Raw genomic sequence first — 24,746 nt, forward strand, 5'->3', positions numbered from 1 at the left:
CCTACTCTAAAACTATATACACGACTCCTAGACTTGATGCAACTCAAAGAAATGAAATATGTACATGACTTTACATGATTTCTCAAGGCATGCAATGTGAGCATGGAAAAAGTGATAGTTCACAGTCGAGTAAATTCATCTTTAAATACGGAAAAGCAAGCTCTCACCATGCATCTCTCATACTTAGGCAAGGTTTCATGTAAGATAATCAATTGACGCAATTTATCGGGACCATGATCTATCCAAACACAAGTTGTTTTTCCTAATCCCCCATAATCAAAATCATAATAACTTTCAAAGCTAGGATTAAGGAAAGAGGCAACCTGGCATGCTTCGAGCTCGGATAGAAACTCTTGCGTGTTCTCTACCTCCGTATTAGAAAATAGATCATTGACCACTTCCGGAGGTCGCCATTGGTGATGTACCATTCCACAGGGATTTAAAACTGAACTTACGATGGTTGTTGAAGTATCGAGGCAAAAGAAAATCATGCTAAAGGACATCAATAACACATTCATAGCCTTAAATTTCAAAAAGGGCAAAGTGGTGTCGATGGATGATTTCAAGCCTATCTCCTTGTGCAATACAGTATACAAGATCATAACCAAACTTATTGCCAATCGGCTGCAAATTGTGCCTCCTATTATTTTCGAGAAACAAAGTGACTTCTCCCCTAAGCATGCAATCTTTGAAGGAGTCATTATTGCCCATGAGGAAATACACACAATTCAATGAGCAAAAGTGGAACGGATGATTTTGAAGCTCGACATCCATAAAGCATATGATCAAGTTGATAGATCCTTTCTCTCCCAAGTCCTTCTACAGTTGGCTATGGAGTTGAGTGGAAGACTTGAGTAGAAAGCTAGAACCCAAGGTTTTCAATTTTGGTGAATGGCACACCATAACGATTTCTTTCAGTCCTCTTGTTGACAAAGGTGATTGGCTGGGTGTTAAGGTTGCTCTAGGATTGGCTTTGATCACGCACCAACAATTTGCAGACAACACCATGTTTAGCATTGTCGGCAAGAAGGAGATGGTGATGATCAAGAAGGTCCTTGATCAATATTAATAGGATTTGAGACAAAGAATCAATTGGAAGAAATTGGATGTTTCTTCTTTAATACTGCCCTAGGGCTGAAAGGTAAGGGACTATGAAGAATAAGCCAATATTGGAGGTCGCAAGGTATGGACATGGAGATCGTTGGAAGAGGTGGCAACACAAAGGACATCAAGGACAAATTATCTTAGACTTTAAAGAATTAAACCATCAGACTTGTAGAGGGAGATGATAAGGGTATTTGGTGTGTTAGAAAATCAGGGAGGTACCTAGTTAAATTGGGTTATAATTTGCCGGAGTCTTTGCTTGAGCGACTCAACAAGGAAGGATCTTCATTGGTGATAGGCTAAAACAGATTGAGATTGCCGGTCCAGATATGTGTTGTTTATGTAAGATGGGTGAGGAATCGGTTGACCACCTCCTATTAAGATGCAATGTTGCTGAGACATGTTGGAAAAAGGTTATGGCAAAGCTTGATTTCAGACCCCACTTAGTGCTAATGTTTGAAACATGTTTAATGTGTGGTCGATACTTTGAAAAGGTGTTGCCTTTAGAAGTATTTAGCATTGCAATCCTTCCATCATCATTTGGGAACTATGGAAGGAGCAAAACCGGAGGACCTTCCAGGGATAAGGAGATTGGTGTTGAACGGTTAGTTGAAAAGATGGAGGCTAGTATTGTGGACGTGATTAATAGTGCAGCAAGAAACCAAAGCTTAAAAAAGAGCAAATTTTCCTCTTGAGATGACCGGATGACGAAATTCTGGTCGGAACTTTGTGTCCCCCCCGTTTATGGGGCTAGGCAAGCTGATTTACCCACCAATCCGAGGAAAGATGTGAAAATGCCACAAGATCAATTTTGATGGTGTCACCCATGGCAATCCAGGCCAAGTTGGCATTGCGTATGTAGTGAGGAATTGCAAAGGATAGATTATGAGGATTCTGGGAGCTTGCTTGTGTTGTGCTCGAATAACAAAGCTGATTTCATGTCACCCTCATTGGCCTTCATGAAGCTAGATTGCTAAGTTGTGCGCGTGCACACCTAGACGGTGACTTGTAGCTAGTTGTGAATGAGATTTGTACCAAACAAACCCCAAATTGGAAGTTGGCAAGGACACTCGGTCAAATTATGGAGGATATCAATCATTTCACGAATGTTAGGATGACGCACATATACCGCGAGGGGTTTGCCAAAGTGGCGATTGAAGGGTTGACAATTCGATGAATGAATGGCATGGAAATGCATGCCACCTCGTCAATTGAAGAATACCTTGGCAACTCTCCGTTGTGGCGACATCCGCTGACATTTATGACTAAGACTGGCAACCTAGACAAACATTGATGGTATTTCTTATGCGTGTGAATGGCTTTTTAAGCCGATGGCAGGTGTTGTTAGCCGCAATGTAACAAGCAGCACAAAAAATGGACAACTTGTATTTGCCTGTGAGCGAAGAAAAGAAAAATGGCTTTTCTCGATGACATCTTAGAAAGGAGATTAATGGAAATATTTAAATCCAAGGCGTGTGTGGTCCTGCATGCCATCCGTCTGGTGTTGGGAGAGGCCTATTCAGGAGGCAATGGTCGTTACAGAGTAAACCTAGACGTGGATTCGATGTTTGTTGCCATGCTTCTTGATGTGTGGGAATTTGAGAAAATGCTGGATGCATTGGCGAGGAAATTAATTTGGAGCAAATGGTGTGGAGGTTTGAAGGGTTACCTTGCTCGTGCTATCTGTCATGCCCCTAAACCAGATTGCAATCACAACAGCAATCATGACAGTGCTTTGTGTTGAAAACAAACAACTATTGATAAAAATGACCGACTTTCTCAAGGTTACAAGGCAATTTACAATTTTAATGAACAGCAAGTATGGAAAAGTAATTTACAAGGAGGTGATTATATTGACAAGATAACACTCCCTTAAACAGCAATGAAAAGAAATAGTTTGTTTGATTAAAGAAACATATAATTACAAGTGACATGTTAATACTGTTAATGCATTAGTAGCTTCTGCAAGATAAGATTTTCCTAACTTGTTAATCTCCTCTATTCTGTTTTGGTTTACTCATCTATGCTATTAGATTATCTGATTTATGCTTTCCAAACTGAATATGTTTATCAGACTGTAACTTTGATCTTGATTATGATGTTGATATTGGATAAAGATGGATTAGATCGACGACCTGCTTAACATAGTTAAGCGTCGATCTAAATGCTATCAGGTTCGGGCTAGTAACCCGATAGCATATTAATGTCAATTCATTTATGAATCGGCATTAATATACTATCGAGATATTAACCCGATAGCATATAATGCTATTAGTTATTGTTATTGTTTATATCGATCCATTATAATCTGCTTTAACACCGATTCATTATCGGGTATGTTTATATTGATCTGTTAACATATACAAATGGCACCGATTAGTTATATCGATAGACAGTCACGACCAAGTGACATCTTGGTCGGACAGGTCTAAAAGACATGTCCGATCAAGGTGCCACTTGATCGTGACTGCCTTGCTATATATACATCATTCAAAAGAAAACGAATGACATGGAAATCGATACATGTTCATCCTTCAGACCTGCAGAAAAGAAAGACGATATTATAATTGTCATAGTAATAATACAAAAATCGAAAATACACTATCTAACATATAACTTGTTCATTAAATTGGAAATTGCAATAACATTTACATGGTATCAGAGCCAAGTTGATCAAACTTGAGGCTATTCAATTTTGTGAATAATTTAAGAACAAGGTTATATACTACATCACATTTCTCCAAAGGCCAGTGCTATCAGATTCGAAGACACTTGGAGGTGGCGATGATTTTTCAGCTTGGAAGTTCAGAATCCAGATGATCATAAAAGAAAACAAAGTGGATTCATTTGTTCAAACTAAAAATGATCGACCTGAAAATGAACCTGACAAAACTGCATGGATTGAAGGAAATGAAAAAGCCATCAAAATAATAGTTGATGGGATGAGAAACAACATAATGCCCATCATAAGAAAACATCAGACAGCCTATAAAATGTTCAAAGCACTTGAAAGCACATTTGAGATATTGAGTGCAAGTCGAACTCTGGCATTAAAACGAGAAATAAATCATATCACCATGAACAAGGGGGAGACAATCAACGCCTACTTTATGCGGATATCAACTCTAAGAGATGAACTAGCAACTCTGGATTACGAGATCCAAAGCAAAGAGTTAACACTCATTGCTCTAGATGGGTTGCCTAGTGGATGGAGTACAATCGTCCAAGGCATCAGTGCAAGGTCCAAATATCCTAAGTTTGAAAGATTAAGGGACGATTATCTCCGAGAAGAATCAAGATTGAACAAGATGGGAATAAAACAAAAGAACATAGATGAAGACTGTCAAGTCCTAAATACTAACACAAATAAGACAACCAAGAAGAAGCAATTTAGGAAGAGGAAGGGTCATCAAGGCAAGAACACTACAAAGAGAGACCTATCACATATTCAATGCTATAGGTGCGATAAGTTCAGGCACTTTGTTGCAAAATGTCCAGAGAGAGCCAAACAAGCCACATTTGCCAGAGCAGGAAAATCTAAAAGAGCAGATAACTCCCAGAACTATGTCCTCTACTCAGCACTTACAAGCCATGCATCAAATAAGTCTAACTCTTGGGTGATCGACAGCGGTTCATCCAAACACATTACAGGGTTTAGAGAAGTGCTAGACTCCATGACAGAGGATAATGAAGAGGAAGTAACCATCGGAGATGATTCCTCACATCCAGTTAGAGGAATTGGTTCCTGCACCATCAAACTGAAGACAGGCATATCATTGCAACTCGAAGGAGTACTCTATGTCCCCGGCATCAAGAGATATCTAGTCTCCATATCAGTCCTAGAAGATAACGGATACAGAGTAACCTTCATGGAGAACAAGGTGTTGGCTTGGCCGAAAAATTCTTCCATCAAGAAAGCTAAAGTCATTGGTCAAAGACAAGGCTATTTGTATGAGTTGTGCACAGAGCCCAACCTAGCCTTGATTCACGAAGCAACAAATCCAAATGAGGTCTAGCATAGAAGACTAGGCCACCTGAATTATAGAGCTTTGTCATCTATGGGAAACCTTGTCACAGGTTTACCTAAGTTGCAGCAATATCATTCAGAGGCATGCAAGGGATGTGCCCTAGGTAAAAATATCAAGCGTGCCTTCCATAATAGTACTAGGAAAACAAGCAAAGTATTAGTTAGTTCATTCTGATGTATGTGGACCTATGTCCGCTCCCTCTCTAGGAGGATGTTTGTATTATGTAATATTTGTTGATGACTACTCTAGGAAAACTTGGATCTACTTTCTGAAGTGTAAAGAATCAGAAGAGATCCTTAGTAAGTTTAAAGAGTTTAAATCACTGACAGAGAACTACTCAGGTAATAAAATCAAAACCCTAAGGACTGATAATGGGGGGGAATACACATCAGAATTATTTAGAGATTTTTGTAAAACTAAGGGATTAAGAGGGAGCTAACAAAACCTTATAATCCTCAACAAAATGGGGTAGCTGAGAGGAAAAATAGGACAATTGTAGAAGCTGCCAAAGCCATGATCCTTGATCAGAATTTAAATATCAATCTTTGGGCAGAAGCAACTAACACTGCTGTGTATATTCAAAACAGATGTCCTCACTCACATCTTGAAGATAAAACTCCTGAGGAAGTATTTACCAAACTAAAGCCAGATATCAGCTACCTTAGGATATTTGGGTGTCCTGTCTATATACATGTACCTAAAGAGAAAAGACTAAAACTAGAACCTTCTGGAAAAAGGGGAATACTTGTAGGATATAGCGAAACATCCAAAGCCTATAGAATATATATACATGGTCAGAGAAATATTGAACTTAGTAGGGATGTAATCTTTGAAGAAGACTTAGCCTTCAAAAGAGCCCTAAGTACAATAGAGCCTAAAATCTATATCCCCACTCCCAACATAGAAGAAGACCTCACTCCTGAGCTTCAGAGGGAGAATCTTGAGAAAACCATAGGTGAAACTTCAAACACACCTAGAGAAAACCTCAAGAAAAGACCTCTATGGGCCACCAAGACTGTAGTAGAAGCTCAGAAGTTTGTTGCTCCTTCAAGAACCTTCAGGGAAAGCAAAAGACCTAATAAATTCACTAGCTATGTTGCTCTTATGAATGATCTCTCTAAAACTAAACCAAACAATGTATCAGATGCACATAAACATCAAGTATGGAAGGATGCCATGTCTGAAGAATATCAATCCATTATGAAAAATGATGTTTGGGAGATTGTTCCTTGGCCAACCAAGAAATCTGTGGTTTCATCTAAATGGTTATTCAAAATCAAACATGCTGCAGACGGCAGTATTGAGAAACACAAGGCCAGATTTGTAGCCAGAGGATTCTCACAAAGGGAGGGAATAGACTATGAAGAAACCTTTGCACCCGTTGCCAGGTATACATCAGTGAGAACTGTATTAGCCATTGCAGCAGCAAAAGGATGGAAGGTACACCAAATGGATGTTAAGACAGCATTTCTAAATGGTGAGATCTCAGAAGAAGTCCACCTAGAGCAACCTGAAGGGTTTGAAATTTATGATGCAGAGTCTCATGTGTGCAGACTCAAGAAAGCTCTCTATGGGCTTAAATAGGCCCCCAGGGCCTGGTATGAAAGAATTGACACCTATCTCTCGGGACTAGGCTTCTATAAAAATGATGCAAATCCTAATCTCTACTACAAAAGAAATAAAGATGATATGCTAATGCTGATTTTATATGTTAATGACTTATTAATCACAGGAAATGATCATCTTATAGATCAATGCAAGAAAGATCTATCCAAAGAATTTGATATGAAGGACTTAAAACTTCTTCATTACTTCCTAGGATCGGAAGTATGGCAGAATTCTGACAATATTATACTAAACCAAGGAAAGTATACCTTGGACATTTTGAAGAGATTCGGAATGCATAACTGCAGACCTATGACGTCTCCCATGGAAACAAATTTACTTAAACTTAGGGAAGCAGCAGCAGAGTCACAATCCACTCATCCTACATTCTACAGATAGATGATTGGGTCCCTGATGTATCTGGTGAATACAAAGCCAGATATCTGTTATGTTGTCAATGCCTTAAGTCAGTTTATGTGTGAGCCTAAGGAAATTCACTTGATTGCAGTGAAACACATTATGAGATACTTACAAGGTACTCTAAACCTTGGTTTCACATATGAGAAAGTCAATCTAGACCTACATGGATTTACAGACTCAGATTGGGCTGGGAGGGTGACTGACAGGAAAAGCACTTCAGGGTGTTGCTTCAGTTTAGGATCAGCCATGATATCTTGGATCAGCAAAAAACAATCTTTTGTAGCTCAGAGTTCCACCGAGGCCGAGTACATTGCAGCTTCCATGGCTGCTCGAGAAGCAATATGGCTTAGGAAGTTGCTTGTGGGACTATTTGGTGAACCTATGAAACCCACTGTCATCCATTGTGACAACCAGAGCTGCATAAAGCTTTCTATAAATCCAGTATTTCATGACAGATCCAAGCATATTGAGATTCCATACCATTATGTACGAGACATGGTAGACAAAAATGTGATCAAATTGGAATATGTTAGCACAGGAGATCAGACTGTAGATATTCTAACCAAACCACTTTCCAGAGTGAAGGTTGATCACTTCAGAAAAGGTTTAGGTATGATAGAAAGGTAATCTGCTTTGTAAATAAGATATTTAATGTGTAAACTTCTTTTGTCATGTTGGGACATTCTAGGTTTCACCCCCTGTGTTCATATCTAAGAGGTGACGATCTCTCAAATTATGAACACTTGTATGTAGACATCATAAGGTAACGATCTTATGATTCTCTAAACCAGTTATCATGTTGGATCTTTGGTATGTCATGGATGTGCCATGATGATGTGATAAAATATTTGTAAGAAATGTTTGTTTGTGCACATATCACAACCTGGATAAGATGAGAATCTAACCATCCTCATATGTTTATCCTTAGTATTGCGTGTTTAGGCAATACCGATATCACGTGTTTAGGTGATATCATGTCATAATGAAATGATGAATCTTTTATATCACATGGTTAGGTGATACTCTATGTCACATGCTTAGAGTGATACTTTATATTTGTATATTATATCCCGATGATACTTCATATCATATGTATAGATGATATATATTCTTGGAGACTGACATTATGGAAAAAGAAATGTGACGCAAGTTACTTTATCTATCTTCCAAAGCTAAGAGGGAGTGTTAATGCATTAGTAGCTTCTGCAAGATAAGATTTTCCTAACTCGTTAATCTCCTTTATTCTATTTTGGTTTCCTCATCTACGCTATTAGATTATCTGATTTATGCTTTCCAAACTGAATATGTTTATCAGACTGTAACTTTGATCTTGATTATGATGTTGATATTGGATAAAGATGGATTAGATCGACGACCTGCTTAACATAGTTAAGCGTCGATCTAAATGCTATCAGGCTAGTAACCCGATAGCATATTAATGTCGATTCATTTATGAATCGGCATTAATATACTATCGAGGTATTAACCCGATAGCATATAATGCTATTAGTTATTGTTATTGTTTATATCGATCCATTATAATCTACTTTAACACCGATTCATTATCGGGTATGTTTATATCGATCCGTTATAATCTGCTTTAACACCGATTCATTATCGGGTATGTTTATATCGATCTGTTAACATATACAAATGGCACCGATTAGTTATATCAATAGACAGTCACGACCAAGTGACATCTTGGTCGGACATGTCTAAAAGACATGTCCGATCAAGGTGCCACTTGATCGTGACTGCCTTGCTATATATACATCATTCAAAAGAAAAGGAATGACATGGAAATCGATACATGTTCATCCTTCAGACCTGCAAAAAAGAAAGACGATATTATTATTGTCATAGTAATAATACAAAAATCGAAAATACACTATCTAGCATATAACTTGTTCATTAAATTGGAAATTGCAATAACATTTACAAATACTAAAAACAGCGATTGAACCTTTTGAGAAGATGTGACTTTGTAATAGTATGTTAAAAAAATGTTGATATTGCATAAGTTAAAGTGTGTAACCTGCCTTTGGGTTATGATCATTGATGAAAAGAGATGACTCTAAAGGAATCGTCTCTTTTAGAGAAATATAAGATTATTATAGAGAGTTGAATGAAGCGGGGCACATTATCAGATAAGATTTGGTATTAATTATAAACTAAGCATACAACAGTTCGATCATTTACTGGTTTTGGTATGAGTTCTTATACAAAGGATAATGAATATTATTTAAGTCTACTCACTGTTGATTAATGAATATATATCAGCCATGATAGGGGCAATGAGGAATTACGAGGAGGGGAAACGGCGTTGGGGTCCTCTTCTAAGTATGCCACCTCAGGGTAGTAGACCGAGGAGTCCCATGAGGCCAAGGGAGTGCAAGGGATACCACTCTTGGGCTTGGATAGGATGGACTTTCGGGGCACCCTATTTGTAAGGAAGTTAAGTAGTGGAACAACTTCCTATACTAACCTTGAGAGGAGGGAAATGCAAAAACTTTTGCAGACCTATTAATCAGGTAGCAAATAGTAGCAACAGCTTCAGCCCAAAACTTTTGTTCTAGACCAACACAACTCAGCATAATCCTAGCCTTCTCCATCAGTGTCATGTTCATTCTTTCTGCAACTCCATTCTGCTATGGAGAATACAGAGTTGTCTTCTATCTGTTAATCCCACAGTCTTTGTAGAATCTATCAAAATCATTAGAGGAAAATTCACCGCCATTATTAGTCCTCAAAATTTTAATCTTCTTTCCAATCTGCAACTCAACCATTGCTTTAAATTCTTTAAATCGACTAAAAACTTCAGATTTACTCTTTAGGACATATACCCATGTCCTTCTAATAGAATCATCAATAAATGAAACATAGTATGTGGATTTTCCAATCGAAGGAACATCTACAAGACCAAACACATCAGAATGAATAAGATCCAAAACACCAAAAGTTTTATGAGAACTCGAGTAAAACTGAACGAGGTTTTATTTTCCATAAATGCAATGCTCACAGAAATCAAAGTCAAGATTACAATCATTCAAACCTTCAACAAGGTTTTTATTTTTCAAGGTCCTTAGACCCTTTTCTCCTATGTGGCCAAGCCTCTGGTGCCATAACATAGTCTTCTCTGCAGGTGACTTTGCTTCAGAAGAAAGAGCACCCTTAGGTACCCAAAAGCCATTTCCATCTGTTGAAGGTGAAACCCTCAAATCTTCCACAGATTTACTTTTTACAGAAGTGCTAATACACTCAATAGTGTATGCGTCTAGCTTATACAAAGTGTCGAACTTGACACCTCTAGCAATTACCATAGCACCCTTAATCATCTTACATCCTGCTTCAGAAAAGACTACCTGCACACCCACATCTATCAGTTTGCTCACAGATAACAAATTTCATTTTAAACCAAGGATATGCAGGACACCATTAATCCTTTTTATTCTACCATCAGAAAACTTGATTCTAACTTTACCTCGACCAACAATGTCTAAATGTGAATCATCACCAAAGTAAACCTTACCTCCATTAAATTTTTCATATTCAGAAAACCAATCTCTATTGGCAGTCATATGAAAAGATGCACCTGAGTCAATTAACCGGGCATTATTACCTACATGAGTCGTCAAAGCCACAATGAATGCATCACCATCTTCCTTCTCGGACTCAGAATCAGAATCAATCTTCTTGTTTTTCTTCTTCTTTTCTTCTTTGCAATCCTTTCGGATGTGACCTGGTTTACCGCAATTCCAATAAAATGACTTTGGACTTTTGATCTCCCTTTAGATTTGGACTTATCACGCTTCTCATTCTTCTTGCCTTTCTCCTTAGGTTTTCCACGAACAGTTAGGGCTTCCTTCGAACTGTGGGATACCTTCCTTCGCATCTCTTCACCAAGTAGGGCACCCACCACATCTTCAGACTTCAAAACAACAGAAGTACTACCGATAGCCATAACAAGAGAATCCCACGAATCAGGCAAAGAACAAAGCAAGATTTGGCATTTCTCCTCTTCGTTCATCTTAACACCAATAGATACTAATTGAGCCACAAACATATTGAATGCTTCCAGGTGGTATGCAACTCGCCCACCCTCTTCCATCTTCAAGGAATACAATTTCTTCCTCAAAAAAATTTGATTTAATAAAGATTCCGCTTGATACATTTTACCAAGCTTATCCCATAGTTTCTTTGCAGTGTTTTCTTCGTGGAAATTGATCTAAACAGAGTCTGCCAGGCACAGTCTGACCAGACCCTTGGCTTTTTGGTCCATAATATCATACTAAGCCGCTCTAGTAGGATCTAAGGGCCTTTAGACATTCGCATCAATAGCATCCCATAGATCTCTATCAATTAGCAGATCTTCCATCTTTAGCTTCCACATCTCAAAATTTGTTCCATTAAATTTCTCCACCTTATTTTCCTTGACGAACTTGTCATCTGAAAATTCCTGCAACAAGATCAAAAAGTGTCTTCTGCAAAAGCTCCCACTCAAATCTGTATTATTTCAAAAAACCCAACAACCCACAACTGAAACCAAAGGTCATCAAGCTCTGATACCACTTGTAAGGAAGTTAAGTAGCGGAACAACTTCCTATACTAACCTTGAGAGGAGGGTAATACAAAAACTTTTACAAATTGTCACAACAGTTACAGAAAACAGAAATAGATATAATAACATTCAAACCATAACACAATGATTTACATGGGGAAAACCCTTTCGGGAGAAAAACCCCACACTCCAAAAGCCATCCAATATATTATTCAGCAATCAAAATAGATTACAAAATACTTGCAGAGCAAGCTCTTAGCAGGAGTACTACTACTAATCAGAGATTCAGAGGTAACTCAATAGCCATAAGACTCTTACACACAACCTCTATCTCACGTGCCTCATACATAGGAGATACAATACAAGAAACCGTCAAACGGTATTACAAAACCATGGGCTAAAACCATCCAATAAAGTGTAGCTGACTTTATCTCCCTTCTAGATGCCCTATGACGTGTTACAACACACATCAACACGTTTCCCTCCCTTTTACAACTCATTTATGTGTCCGATGTATTTTATATTTCCTATTTCAGGAGTACAAACTTCCGAAAGCCATAACTTGAGAACCGTGTGTCTGAATGGCGAACCGTTTGAAGCGTCGGAAAGCTCACGAAGTGCTCTACTGTCTCGTAAACCACTAAGTCGTTTATGCCCACTTTTCATGGCGTTTTGCGGCCTCTAAAGTCCTCAAAATCAAATTTAAACCTTTCACTGAACCCTTCAAAAACGGAAAATTTAATATCTTCAAAACTAGTTGTGATCTTGCAACGTAACTTTACCGAAATGCTTATCTAGCCAACCAGAAGCTTTGGGGAGAATTTCGCACTATTTCGTGCTCAAATGAAAACTTACTATAAATAGTAACCTCATGTAAATGCAAGGTTGAGACACCATTTTCCCAACACTATTGTGAATACACCTCAACCCTCTATCATAGTGGATCAACATATGAAGGAATCCAATCATAGGAAGTGGAATTGGATGAGATGATGAAGGGGAATGGTTATAGGACACCTCACTAGGTACACCACCTCATATGGATGGCATGGGACACGAGGAAAAGAGGGATGGTATATCTACTCTTGGGCCTAGGGTAGAGGATATCTAGGGCACCCTATCAAGTCACCATATTCTAGCATCCCTATGGTTTAACTTCCCCAAATAAATTAGATATATCTTATGATTAAGTTAATGTTCCTAACCCTAGTAGGATTTTAAGGCATAAGCTAGGGCATTTATAAAGGGAACACTACACTATCCCGAACCAAGGTCTGATTCCGAATGGGGGTATGCAGCCCAAGGTTGGCGAGGATGATGATGACCCTTCGCAAGTGTTCTTTGGGGTGTTGGCATGAACATAGCGACGAGGTGCAATCAGGCAAGGACTGGCATTAACTTCCTGAAGGGATGTGTGGAGAGGGTAAAGGCTGGTGACATCTAGTGGGTTGACACCCTAGTGGATGAAGGCGAGGAGGCAACTGCTGTAACGGAGGACGAAGCTGGGTGAGTACCAATCATGGTAGGGGTCTATTTAATGGTTTTGTCCAGCTATCCTGGTTTTTTGGCTGCATATGCTATGGTGGATATATAATGCACTCTCTGGTAATTAGTTCACTGTGCATTTTGTTGTGTAGGTTTGGTTATAGTATCCATTCTGGATTTTGGTCTGTTGTGTATATAACATTTGACTTGGGGTTGGTTTTGGTAGTTTGATGGCTCATAATGATATGCCCAGAACAGGGGCTCTCTGCTAACAATATAGCGCTACATTAACTAATCAAAAAAAGCAAAAAGCAAACAAAAGCCAGAACGAAATCCTAACCTATAAGCTAATTGATCATTACTAGATAATAATTACTTTAACAGTGATGACATTGTGATTCTTGTTGTGTATGTTGACTATCTTGCCATCATAGGCAGCAAGTGAAATCTGATCTATGTTCTGCTTTTCACCTGATTAATTTATGCCTTCTACACTATTTCCTATTTCTAGAATTCTAGCAATATGACTAGACCATCTTATTTAATGGCTTGGGTCAAGTATGATACAAATCCTTGGGAAAGGTTTCCTGGAACAGATTATAATCCTTGTAATATATCTCTCGAGGTCAGGCTAAAGTTGTAATCCTCTAATGTTTCATCATTGGTCAATGAGTCACTCTACAGACAATAGGTAGACAGCCCAATCATTCTTACATCCAAACAACCATATCTTTGTTTTGCTATTAGTTATGTTTCTCAGTTTTTGACACAACCAAAGATCGTTAATGGGCAGGCAGCAAAACTTTGTTGAGATATGTCAAAGGAATTCTTTGATTTTGGACAAGGTTGACAAAGCATACAGACCATGATTGGGCCAGGTCGATTGATACTCGAAGATCAACTACTATCTAAATTTTATCTTTGGGCTTAGGAGTTGATTTGTGACAGAAAAAGCTTCAGCACTTGTAGTATGGCCACTACAAGTTCTGTGTGATCTCCAACTTCCCCAAACTACAACTCAGCTATCTTGTGGCAATCAAGGCATTTAAAGTTGGTAGAGAATCATGTTCATCCTGATTGCACCAAAAATATTGAGGATTCATCATCACCAGATTCAACACAGTTGATCTTAGATACATTTCTCTCTTCTACTACACATCTCAAAAGCAGTCTATTGATCTGACAACCAAACCTCTTGGTTCTATTTTGTTTGTAAAAATTTGGGACAACCTTGGGTCTGTCTCTACATTAGTCATTAAGGAGGATATTAGATATAGTATAATGTTTAGACTCATATATACACAAGTTTTTAATGTTTGTGATAATGATATAATGATAAATCAATTATGTCTAATAAGGTGACTCATATGTACAAGTATTTAAAGCTTATGATGTTGATGCAATAATTGCCTTATAAGGTAACATGTGCAATGTAAGTTACAACTACAACTGTAACTTCCCCATACATTAATTAATGTAGCATACAGACATTTGAGTGTGTGCAACACAATTCTATCTCAATCTCTATACAATCATTCTTAAAACAAAACCCTGGCAAGTTAATCTCTATACAATCATTCTTAAAACAAAATCCTGGCATGTAAGTGTGACTATGACAAACCAAAATGAATCAAATATCAAAGTCCAGATGTGGTGTCCTCAAAAGTTGACCTCTCGAAGAGTGAGTCTCATTTCTCTATCATGAAGAAACCAGCTATGTATGAACCACTCCCAAGCTAAAGCTAAAAGTGACCTGGACGACTAATAAAGGCACTCAAACTGGGCTGCAAGATTGCAAGAACTATGCCTTTTTTATATTGATTGTTCATGACCTCTACAACCTATGTTTCATAGACTTCAATTACAGTTGGACTTGTAAATATTTTGAAGGGACAGAGAACTAAAACAATGTTTTATGATAACCCTTTGTTTCCATTTCCTTGTTCCTTAATTTTCTGTTGAGAAAAACATTGCAGGACCACCAATTTACAAGATGGGGCAATTGGTGACACACAACTCCCTCAAACGTTCTACAAACTGCAGAGAGGTTGCATGATCACCAAAGCGGATGCTCAATTGATTGGCCAGTTGTGGGGCTGCCAATGGCATTCATAACTCTCAAGAGAAATGAAGATTAAGAAAAAAGGAATGACAATGATGGGGAGAGAAGAGCATCAAACACAATCAAGGAACTGAACAAGCCCAGCCTAATGATCAAGTTAGAATGTCACTAGTGCATTGCAGTCAAGAAAATGCAACAAACAAGAATCAAGACATGGCAATCCATGTTGGAAATGTAGATGTATAATTACTCATCAAAAAACACGAAGTTGCATCTTGAAGAAAAATTATTGGATACATATAGTACCATAAATGACATTACAAGAGGGTATTAGAATATTTAAAATGGTCATATTAGTTAAGGGTTAGTTAGTAGTTATGATATGGTTGGCGGTTATCATTTAGTTAGAAATTATAAGGTAATCGACAGCCAATATGAATAACACTTCACAAATAATGCACACGAACATTAATTCATAATCAAAGCCATAGGAGCATTCTTCTCCCTAACTACCTATGCGGAATGGATTTACTTCCTTACTTCAAGCATTTTATCTAGTCTATCAATACTTAAGTAGGTATGAAACAGTTTCTGTAAGAAATCGTCGTGACAACTGTTCCCACTTTAGGGTTGTCTTAGCTATGAAATGAGAACATTCCAAGTGAATGAAATAACAAACATCTGAATTCCACCAAAAGTTGTGAAACCATCAATTTAGCATTATACATCACTACCCTGTATAAGATTGGTTTCAAATTCTATATAAAGCACAATGGGGAAAATGACATTACATTAAAAATAGAAATGCATATAGCACAAAAATGTTTTTAAAGAGGAACTTACTTATATATCGAGTCCCCACCCGTACCCTTTCCACTGGGATCACCAGTCTGGGCAATGAAGTCCTTTTGCACTGAATGGAAAAGACAATTGTTGTAGTACTTGATTCTGCATAATATTTATGAAGCAAACAATAAAATTCAATATGAGTCTTCAACTTCGAGTTTAAAACATATACATGACAAGCACTCTGAAATGTTAAAATCCTAAATTGCTTAATCTATTTCCATATTACTACTGGTAATGACAAAGGTTATATCCCAGTCTGCTAATCTGTCATAAACTGAGTAATAATTATGTAAGGAAACATTTGTCTGTGTGGTTCATGTCATGACAATCACATCTATAATGTTAAATGTTAAGTTCATTAATCCTTATAAAAATTCAGAACCATTAAATGATCCAAAAATTCAAAAAACTAAAAAAACAACATAAAATGCACATAAATGTTTACAAAAATGTATAAGGCTCAAATATGTAGTTAGCCTTGTTGAGATGTGTCAAACTAACAAGAACTTTGAGCCAATTTTTTATCAATGAGATCATCTTCATCACCAACAACATACTAGTCGCACTTCCAGGTTTAAATAAGCATTGGAGGAGTTCTTATAAAACCAATCTTTAAGCCCTTCTGTTTCTTAAGTTGAAGGGATGACAAGAGCAATTATTTTCCTTATCCATTGAGTGACTTATTTGCCACTCATAGGCACTATTTGTCTTATTAAGCTCCTTCAATTTGTCTTTATATGACTAAGATAAGTGTCCTCTTAATTCATTTATTTTATGTTTTTAGTCATTTTAACCCCCTTTTGAATTGAGCCTTGGTGTGATTTGATCCCATTTTTCTTTATTAATGTCTAATTTTTAATTCAAAGGTCCAAAACTACAATTTATAGAGGGTATAGAGTGAAATGATAATTAATATTCGATAATTACAAAAGGAGATGAAAGCTCCTTAAATAGAGATTACAAGAGGAACTTTCCATAATGGAAACGATCAAGAATAGAAACACGAAAGACAGAAAGGAAACTTCCTAAAACTAAATAAAAACAAAAGACATAAAAGGAAGTTTCTAAATACTAACTGAATGATTAAGATGACCATTTTATCAATATTACAATATTATTTTAATATAGCGTAACACATCAGTTTTATGAATGCTGAAAATTAAGGTTAGGTCTTCACAAGAGAACCAGTGGCTTAATACCAAAATTATTTCTACTGTTTTTACTAGCTCCCTAAAGTGAATCTTCGGATCCTTTCAATCAAACCTCTCCATCAATCTTTAGCTAAACTCCTCTAAGGTAGCGATCAAACCATATCCTTAGGTCACCATGCCATGGTACCACCACTGATGAGCTATACCCACTAGGTGAAGTGTTGCAAACTTGATTGCTTCCTCCTCATACATGGGTTTGAGGAGAAATAGATATCCAATTTCTACAGCCAAGCTCTAGTGGTGACCCCATTGGATCCATCATAGGTGGGTATAGTGATCTTTCCCAACCAGTGTATATCTCTTCTTGTCTGATCCTGATATCTTATTTCCCTACAATGATCATTCCTTGGTTTCGTATCATAATACTCCATGAATGACATGTCACAACAGATGGCTACGTTTAGGGCACTATATTCAGCATGAAATTTTGCCATATCATCCTCAAGTCTTGGTGGAACTTGTTGCTTTTCCTCCAATGGATCCTCTTCTTCTCTTTACATAAATTTAGCTCTAAATGTTTTAATTGGTGGATTGACTGAAACCCCATCATTGGCCGAGTGGCTTCCTTCAACACCATAAGGATTACATCTCCAACACTCCATTGTTGATTCATTCTTTTCTAAGTCCATGCAATCTTTGGTGGAGACTCCCTCAGCTGGACTGAAATTTCTGGCCAGCTCTCTGTATCCATTCCTAATGACCTCTTGAAGCTTAATTTCCTCATTCCCATCACCCATGGGTTCCTCCTTTCTCGTTTCCCTTCATTGGTGCCTGATTTCCCAATCACTATTCTGCATAAATATGCATCACACAGACCCACAGACTAGCATAAAAAAGTGGCTCTGATACCACTGAAATGTTTCACTGTTGCCCTGGTTTCTGACATAGGGTTTGGTATAGATATGAGTTATTCATACACAGATCATAACTATTGCTTGTATTCTAAAATGATTAAATGAAACAGATCAAGTTACTCCACATCTGAATCACCCAATTTCTATTAAGCAAACAGCATCATAAATGATTCAAGGAGACAAATAAAGTGCTCAAATAGCACCAGTGGCTGCCCAGCAACGAATCATATTCAGTTGCTCCAAAAAGTATATTAGAAAATTTACAAATGACATTATAAACTTGCCTTACATGCAGTCACAGGGCTAGTCACACCCTAAATTGCCTTTCAGAGTCCTCCACAAGGTCTGTTATAGGTCTATTAAACTGAAAGTTGGATCCAAAACCCCTAGAACACCCACCTTGAGACTCCAGAATCTCCAAAAGGGTTGGCACTAGGCAGGGTGAACTGGCGGTAAGGATGAAATTCTCTGCAGCTCCACCCAATTTGCCTCTCCCATGACAAGTGTTGGGAACTTGGAACTGTAAGGCCTCCAGATGTCTTTAAAAAATGTGGTAGGACTTGAAACTGAGTCTCACAACCTTCCTCGCTTGGAGCACCAGATCTGATCTTGAAGTCATTTTCTACTTGCTATCTCTATCCCAGTGTGGTGCCTCAAGGAATTTGCCAATGACCGGGGGTTTCGTCCCTGCAAAGCAAATGATAGAATTGCAGCAATCAAAAAAGTCCAATACCTCCATTGAATGGCACCTTCCACCCCCCCTGGCCTTGTACTGACGTTGCAAAATGGTTTTGAATGAGCCTAAAGTAGGCACCAACATTTAAATTTAAATACTAACTTTATTTTTATTTTTTATCATTTTTTAATATTTATTAATTAATATAATGTTATGGTGTTAAAAAACACCTTTAAATTTTGATGCCAAGCCAACCTATTTGGGAGGGAACATGACATTATGAGGGTCCTAGCACGACTAGATTGAGGACTATATTCTTGGACAAAAATTACCCAGGGTTAAACTATTGATGGAAGAAGGCCCAATGGATAACAAATTGCCACAACATACTCATGGATTGATGGATGTACATTAGACACTTCCCACTCACCAATAGTATAGTTTCATGTATTGATGGACCTTAGCTCCTAAGGGTGATTGATTGCTTAGGGAGACAATAGACTTCAAATTCTAAGAGAAACCATTATGGAAGTTGGTTTTCAGATTATCGTGCAAATGTTTACAGATGTAGCATACATTTGCAAGGCAAGAGGCAAATTAATTCAATCCACATACAAGCACATCTACCGGATCCCTTGTGTGATGCTATGAATAATGTACTCAAAGACAATAGAAAGATAGAGTTGATCAAACAAGTGGTGGTGGATGCAAGGGAGATGCAACAACCAACAACACCCTATTGGCCTTGTTTTGACCTTTGTAATGAAGTAATTCCTAAAACCAATAGAGAACCAATTGGTGGAATCAAGGAACACTGAGAGGGGGAGGTGAATCAGTGTTCTACCGGTTATCAAATTTTCTGATTTAACTTTAAACCACCGGAAGTGTAATATCCCCCGTCCTTTTGAAGACTGAAATCAAAGGATATTACTGTCCAAATTGTGTGTTATGCAGTTTTGTAGTTTCGTGTTATGCTGATAGTGTTTTCAGATTTGCAATGTGGGCCAATACACATTAATGTTTCAAGACAAAAATCTTCAAAATGATCCTCAAGACTGATAGTGCTCAAAAGATGTACAAACAACTGACTTATATTCCAAACTAAACATCAAATCAAGAGATAACAGCAAATGGACATTTTATCAAACACTTGTCATGCGTCCTCAGAAAAGATAGTATGATGTGATGCAAACCCAAAACTTCCTTCTGCTTACTTCATTTCATATGATGTAACAAATTACATTACAATGACAACCTAATGAACATGATATAGGCAGCTAATTAATGATTACATGGACTGTCACTTTCAGACTTCTGAGGACTTAGGGACTGCAGTCAGACACATACTGAAAATTTCTCAATGAAAACAATTTAATAAGAACCTGGTCAAGACGCCTTGTAGGAGCATACAATGATTGATGTCTTTGACTCTTAACCATGCCAAATCGAACCCCATCTAAACTGCCCTTGCTACTACAATATGTGGACTGAGAACACAATAGATGACAGCCGAAATCACCTCAAGACTCCACCAAGATGGTTGCCTTATTGGCTAGGAATGATCGCCCTCCTTAATGTGAAGTTTGGAAGTCAAATGCTCGAGCTAGGAGCCAAATGTAAGGTAATGACAGTCAGGTTCGATTTCTCATTTGAAATTAATTGGAAGCCGATCCCTTATCAATTCACCTCCAAATTGCCATAAAAAGAACCGCCCAAGTCTCTTGTTAAAATCGCTAACCTCCAAATGAACCTTCAATGCTTCAATGATGTGCAATGAGCAAAATCGTGGAGGTTAAGATGACTGGTCGATTTGCTTCAGACTGGGTTTTGGCATGCATTCACCTCGGACCACCTCCAAAAAGCTTCTACATGAATCGCCCAACTCCTCCCATAATGCAGATACAATCATGGATCAGAATGAACCCTTGGGATACAAAATCAAGGTATTATATAAGCTGATACAAATCTGAAAATTACTGAGAGTGGCACCAATCCTAATCTGATATAAACCTGAGAAATCATTGAGATAACTCAGTGAATGGAGGTGCAAATCAGCTCCAACTAGTAGAATTGTTGAAGACACTTGATGCCAGAAATGTCCCCACTATGAGCCCACATGAAACTGGCCTTTGGCCACCAATGACGTCCAAGTGAGATGACTGAAGTGTCACCTCCTCAAAGCAACCCCTCGAGAGATCTTTCACTCTCTCGTTTATGCTTGCCAATGGGAGTTTTCGTTCCCAGAGACCGTAGTCTGCAAACACCTCTTGGTTCTACAAAACCAATTCAACTCAAATATCAATTTTCCAATCTGCCTTGAAGCTTCCTCTTGATCTGCCTTTATACTTTTTCATTCCTACATCCAGAAGCTTCTAGAAATGACTTAATGAAATAATATTTTAATTAGTCACTTTTATTAAATTAATTAAATATAAAGTCATCTTTTAATTTTAATTTATTTGATAACTTTATAAATAATTAAATTAATATTATTAATTAAATTAATTAATCAAGCTATCCATAAAATATATCATTAATTTCGACAACTTAATTAATTAATTCTTTTTCAAAATGGGGGCATTACAAGAAGCATAAGCATGAAATTGAAATGCAAAAACTTAAAACAACCAACCACAAAATCATAACACCAAGATTTTTAAATAGAAACCCAAATGGGAAAAACCACAGTGGGATTTGAACCCACAATATTATTCCACTATTGCCAGTAGCAAAACAATATTACATGAGGGGGAATGCACAAGCATTCGGGCACACTACCTAGAGCTCACTACTCAATTACAATAAGGGCTACAACCTCGGAAGGCTCACTGCCTTACTGATCAATTACAGTAATGAAATACAATGAAAGAACTTCAAAATAGCATCTAATAATGCCTAGATGAGTTCCGATTAAGTGTCAAATCTCTGACTGTATCTACTCTGCAACTCTACTCTGTTTCCTGTCTCAATTAGGTAAGTGTCAAATCTCTGATTGTATCTACTCTGCAACTCTGCTCTGTTTCCTGTCTCAATCAGGTACCAGATCAAGAATGTGCACGTGAAACTGCGCTACAAAGGATTCTCGATCACCACTCGCTCGCATGTCAATCATACCACACACCAAAAAGATCTTCTGCACCAGTCTTATATATCCGCAATAACAAAATAATCATTTATCAAGTCCGCCTGATGATGTAACGTGTAATCATGAGTCGGCTTGACCAGATCACCAAATCGATGATAAAATGATGTCTCTATGTCGGCCCAATCATCCCATGCACGATTCATAACACCACAATCACCAGAAAGCTTCCGAACCAAAACTGCTCTACTCAACCTGAAATACCGGTTAACTGGCTACCGGTTGACATCCACTTCCGGATAACTTCCGGATATCAAAATCCGTGATTACCAGATAGGAATCTCAAGAAGAGTTGCCGTCAATGACAACCCTAAACCACTAATCAAGCATCGATATCCACCGGATGAGTGTCAATTGCCAAAAATCCCCCCCTTGGCATTGATGGCAACACTCGTGAAAAATGACCAAGTGTTGAAACTTGTACACCGGATCAAAATTGCTAAGGCTCCCCCTTAGACAAAGAATTCTGAAACTTGTAACATGCTTTGTACATTACACTCTTCTATTGTACATTTTTCACCTTTACTCTCCCCCTTTGACAGCAATGCCAAAGATGGGGTGCTATCCAAAACTTATATACAGAGATATCTACCGGAGACTTTACAAGTATTTGAAGATATCAACAAAAATGGTCTTCAAAAATCCTAGGTGGGTGTCCCACCCACTCTTCAAGTTGTCCAAAACTGTAACAAATGCACTGAAAACATATGCATGAATCTCCACATCCTTCAGTTCAGATGGAATAGGTTGTCCCATAGCCTTCATACAGTCAACCTTATTACTCAATATGGTGTCCAGTCGGGGGGCAATCAAATTCCAAAGTTCACCAACTCTCCTCAAAATTTTGTCCTTATCCGCATTAAGGCTCAAGATTTGATCATTGAGAGCCATTATCTGCTTCTTCATCTAATTCGGTCTTAGAGGTCACCAAAGATATAGCAACATAGGTTCGTTTAGGACTCTCCTTTTGCTTCAAAATTCTCAATTTGGATGAGCTCTGTCCTGATGATGGTACTACCGAAGTAGGGGCAGACTTCGTCTCTTTTGGCTTGGCTTTAGAGGGAACTGGTTTGGCCTTAGGCTTCTTGGGTTCCTCCTTAGCCTCCATCTGAGCATGTTTTTTCCTTGCTTACTTCACTACCTCTCGGGTAAATCCCATCTACACTGCCACTTCCTCATCCATCTTAGATACTTTCCTCTTCCTTGCAGGTGCTAAGAACTACTTGTGCAACTCTAAGTCCTTTTCCCTAAAGGTGTTGAATCTTCCTTCTTTCTTATCAACCGGCTGACTCAACATATGTTGAGCATAGGCATCAAGGGTAGCAGCATCAACTTCATAACCCATTGGAAGAATCCACACAATCCTTGGCTCAACGGCTTCCATTTGACATTGGTCTTTATCAACCATGAAGCAATTTGTTTTCTCATACTTTTCCACTATCTCTTTTGGGATTCTTTCTCTGCTCTTCATTGTGGCTTGAAAAGTTTTGAAATAGCCCCATAGAGTGGATATGCTCATTGTACCATCACCAATTCCCATAATCCCCTCCTTGATTTGCATAGCATAGCAATCGGCTTGTCATAGGCCCATTGGACCTTTCCTTGAACACCGGGGATTTCATTCATGAAATATAGAGCCAAACAGATAATAAGAGTGCCAAACTTAAAGGTGTGCTTCTTGTCTTGTTTAATTTTCTTCGAGTTGCTCAATTACTCATTCAGGAGAACCATACATAAATCATACCTCTTATCTTCCTTCAACATCAAATAGGCAAAGTATATTGTTGTACTGGAAACAAAGTTTTGTTTGCTTTACTGGTATACTTTATATCCAACCACCATTGATGCAAACTTGATATCATGCTCCAAAATGTCATTGATTGTCATAGCTCTGCTGTCAAATTGAGAACCAGTGACGGCAATCACAGTGTTGTTTGATATTTTCCTTAAGCTAGGAACTTCACCGGATGCGCTCAGGCAAGTCATGGCCTGGATTGCCTGCTTAGTGATCTTGTAAGGCTTATCCAACCACATTAATTCATCGTGAATTCTGCTAAGTATGTACCGGATCCATTCTTTCTCATTAAATGTCAGAAAGTGTACGAACTGAGAAAAACCCTTGGCCTGCGAACGCTGATATTCCACCTTGAGATTCCCAAAGTTGTCCGCCAAATGATTATTGTACAGGGCCAACATGTTAGCGATGTCGAGTTCATCAAGATCACTATGGATATATGCCCTAATGTCCTCATTATGAAGAACGTCATAGGGTACAAAGGAAAACGCTCCTTTTGGATCATCCTCGACTGATTTGAAAGGATGTTTCTTGAAAACGGGTTGAGCCCTATCCTTGATTTCCACAACTAGCAGGGTAGCAATTCCAGATACTAATGCCATTGAGAACTTAGGGTTTTCAAAAACTGATAGCTTGAAACGGATAAATACCTCAATTCACAATCGGGGACAGAAATTCGCTTTAGGATCGTTGTAATCGCTATTTAGATTGCCAAATTACTTCGCTCTATTGCTCTACACTTTCTCTTGATCGCATTGTGAAAAATAAAGCTTTGAAATGCCCTTTTAAACTTCAAAAACCTAATTCTGCATTGCAATAAATGTTGCAACCGGTTACCTTGATTTTTCATGAAGTCGCTTACCGAAGCATCAAATCTTCACTAAATCTTCAGGATAACATCTGCATATATGATTTAAGCCTTCTGCAACCTTCCAAAATCGATTGCAAATCTCCAAA

General features: G+C 38.0%; 1 protein-coding gene across 1 annotated transcript in view; it reads right to left on the reverse strand.

The window, feature by feature from the left end:
- LOC131068116 (peptidyl-prolyl cis-trans isomerase CYP59) overlaps window positions 1-24,746 on the reverse strand; it is a 204,210-nt gene that overhangs the window by 173,329 nt on the left and 6,135 nt on the right. Inside the window, exon 2 of the mRNA XM_058003298.2 lies at window positions 16,106-16,210. Coding sequence (XP_057859281.2) covers window positions 16,106-16,210 — 105 coding nt within the window. The remainder of the gene's footprint in view (window positions 1-16,105; window positions 16,211-24,746) is intronic.

Source organism: Cryptomeria japonica, chromosome 11 (assembly GCF_030272615.1).
Source record: "Cryptomeria japonica chromosome 11, Sugi_1.0, whole genome shotgun sequence".
NCBI lineage: Eukaryota > Viridiplantae > Streptophyta > Pinopsida > Cupressales > Cupressaceae > Cryptomeria > Cryptomeria japonica.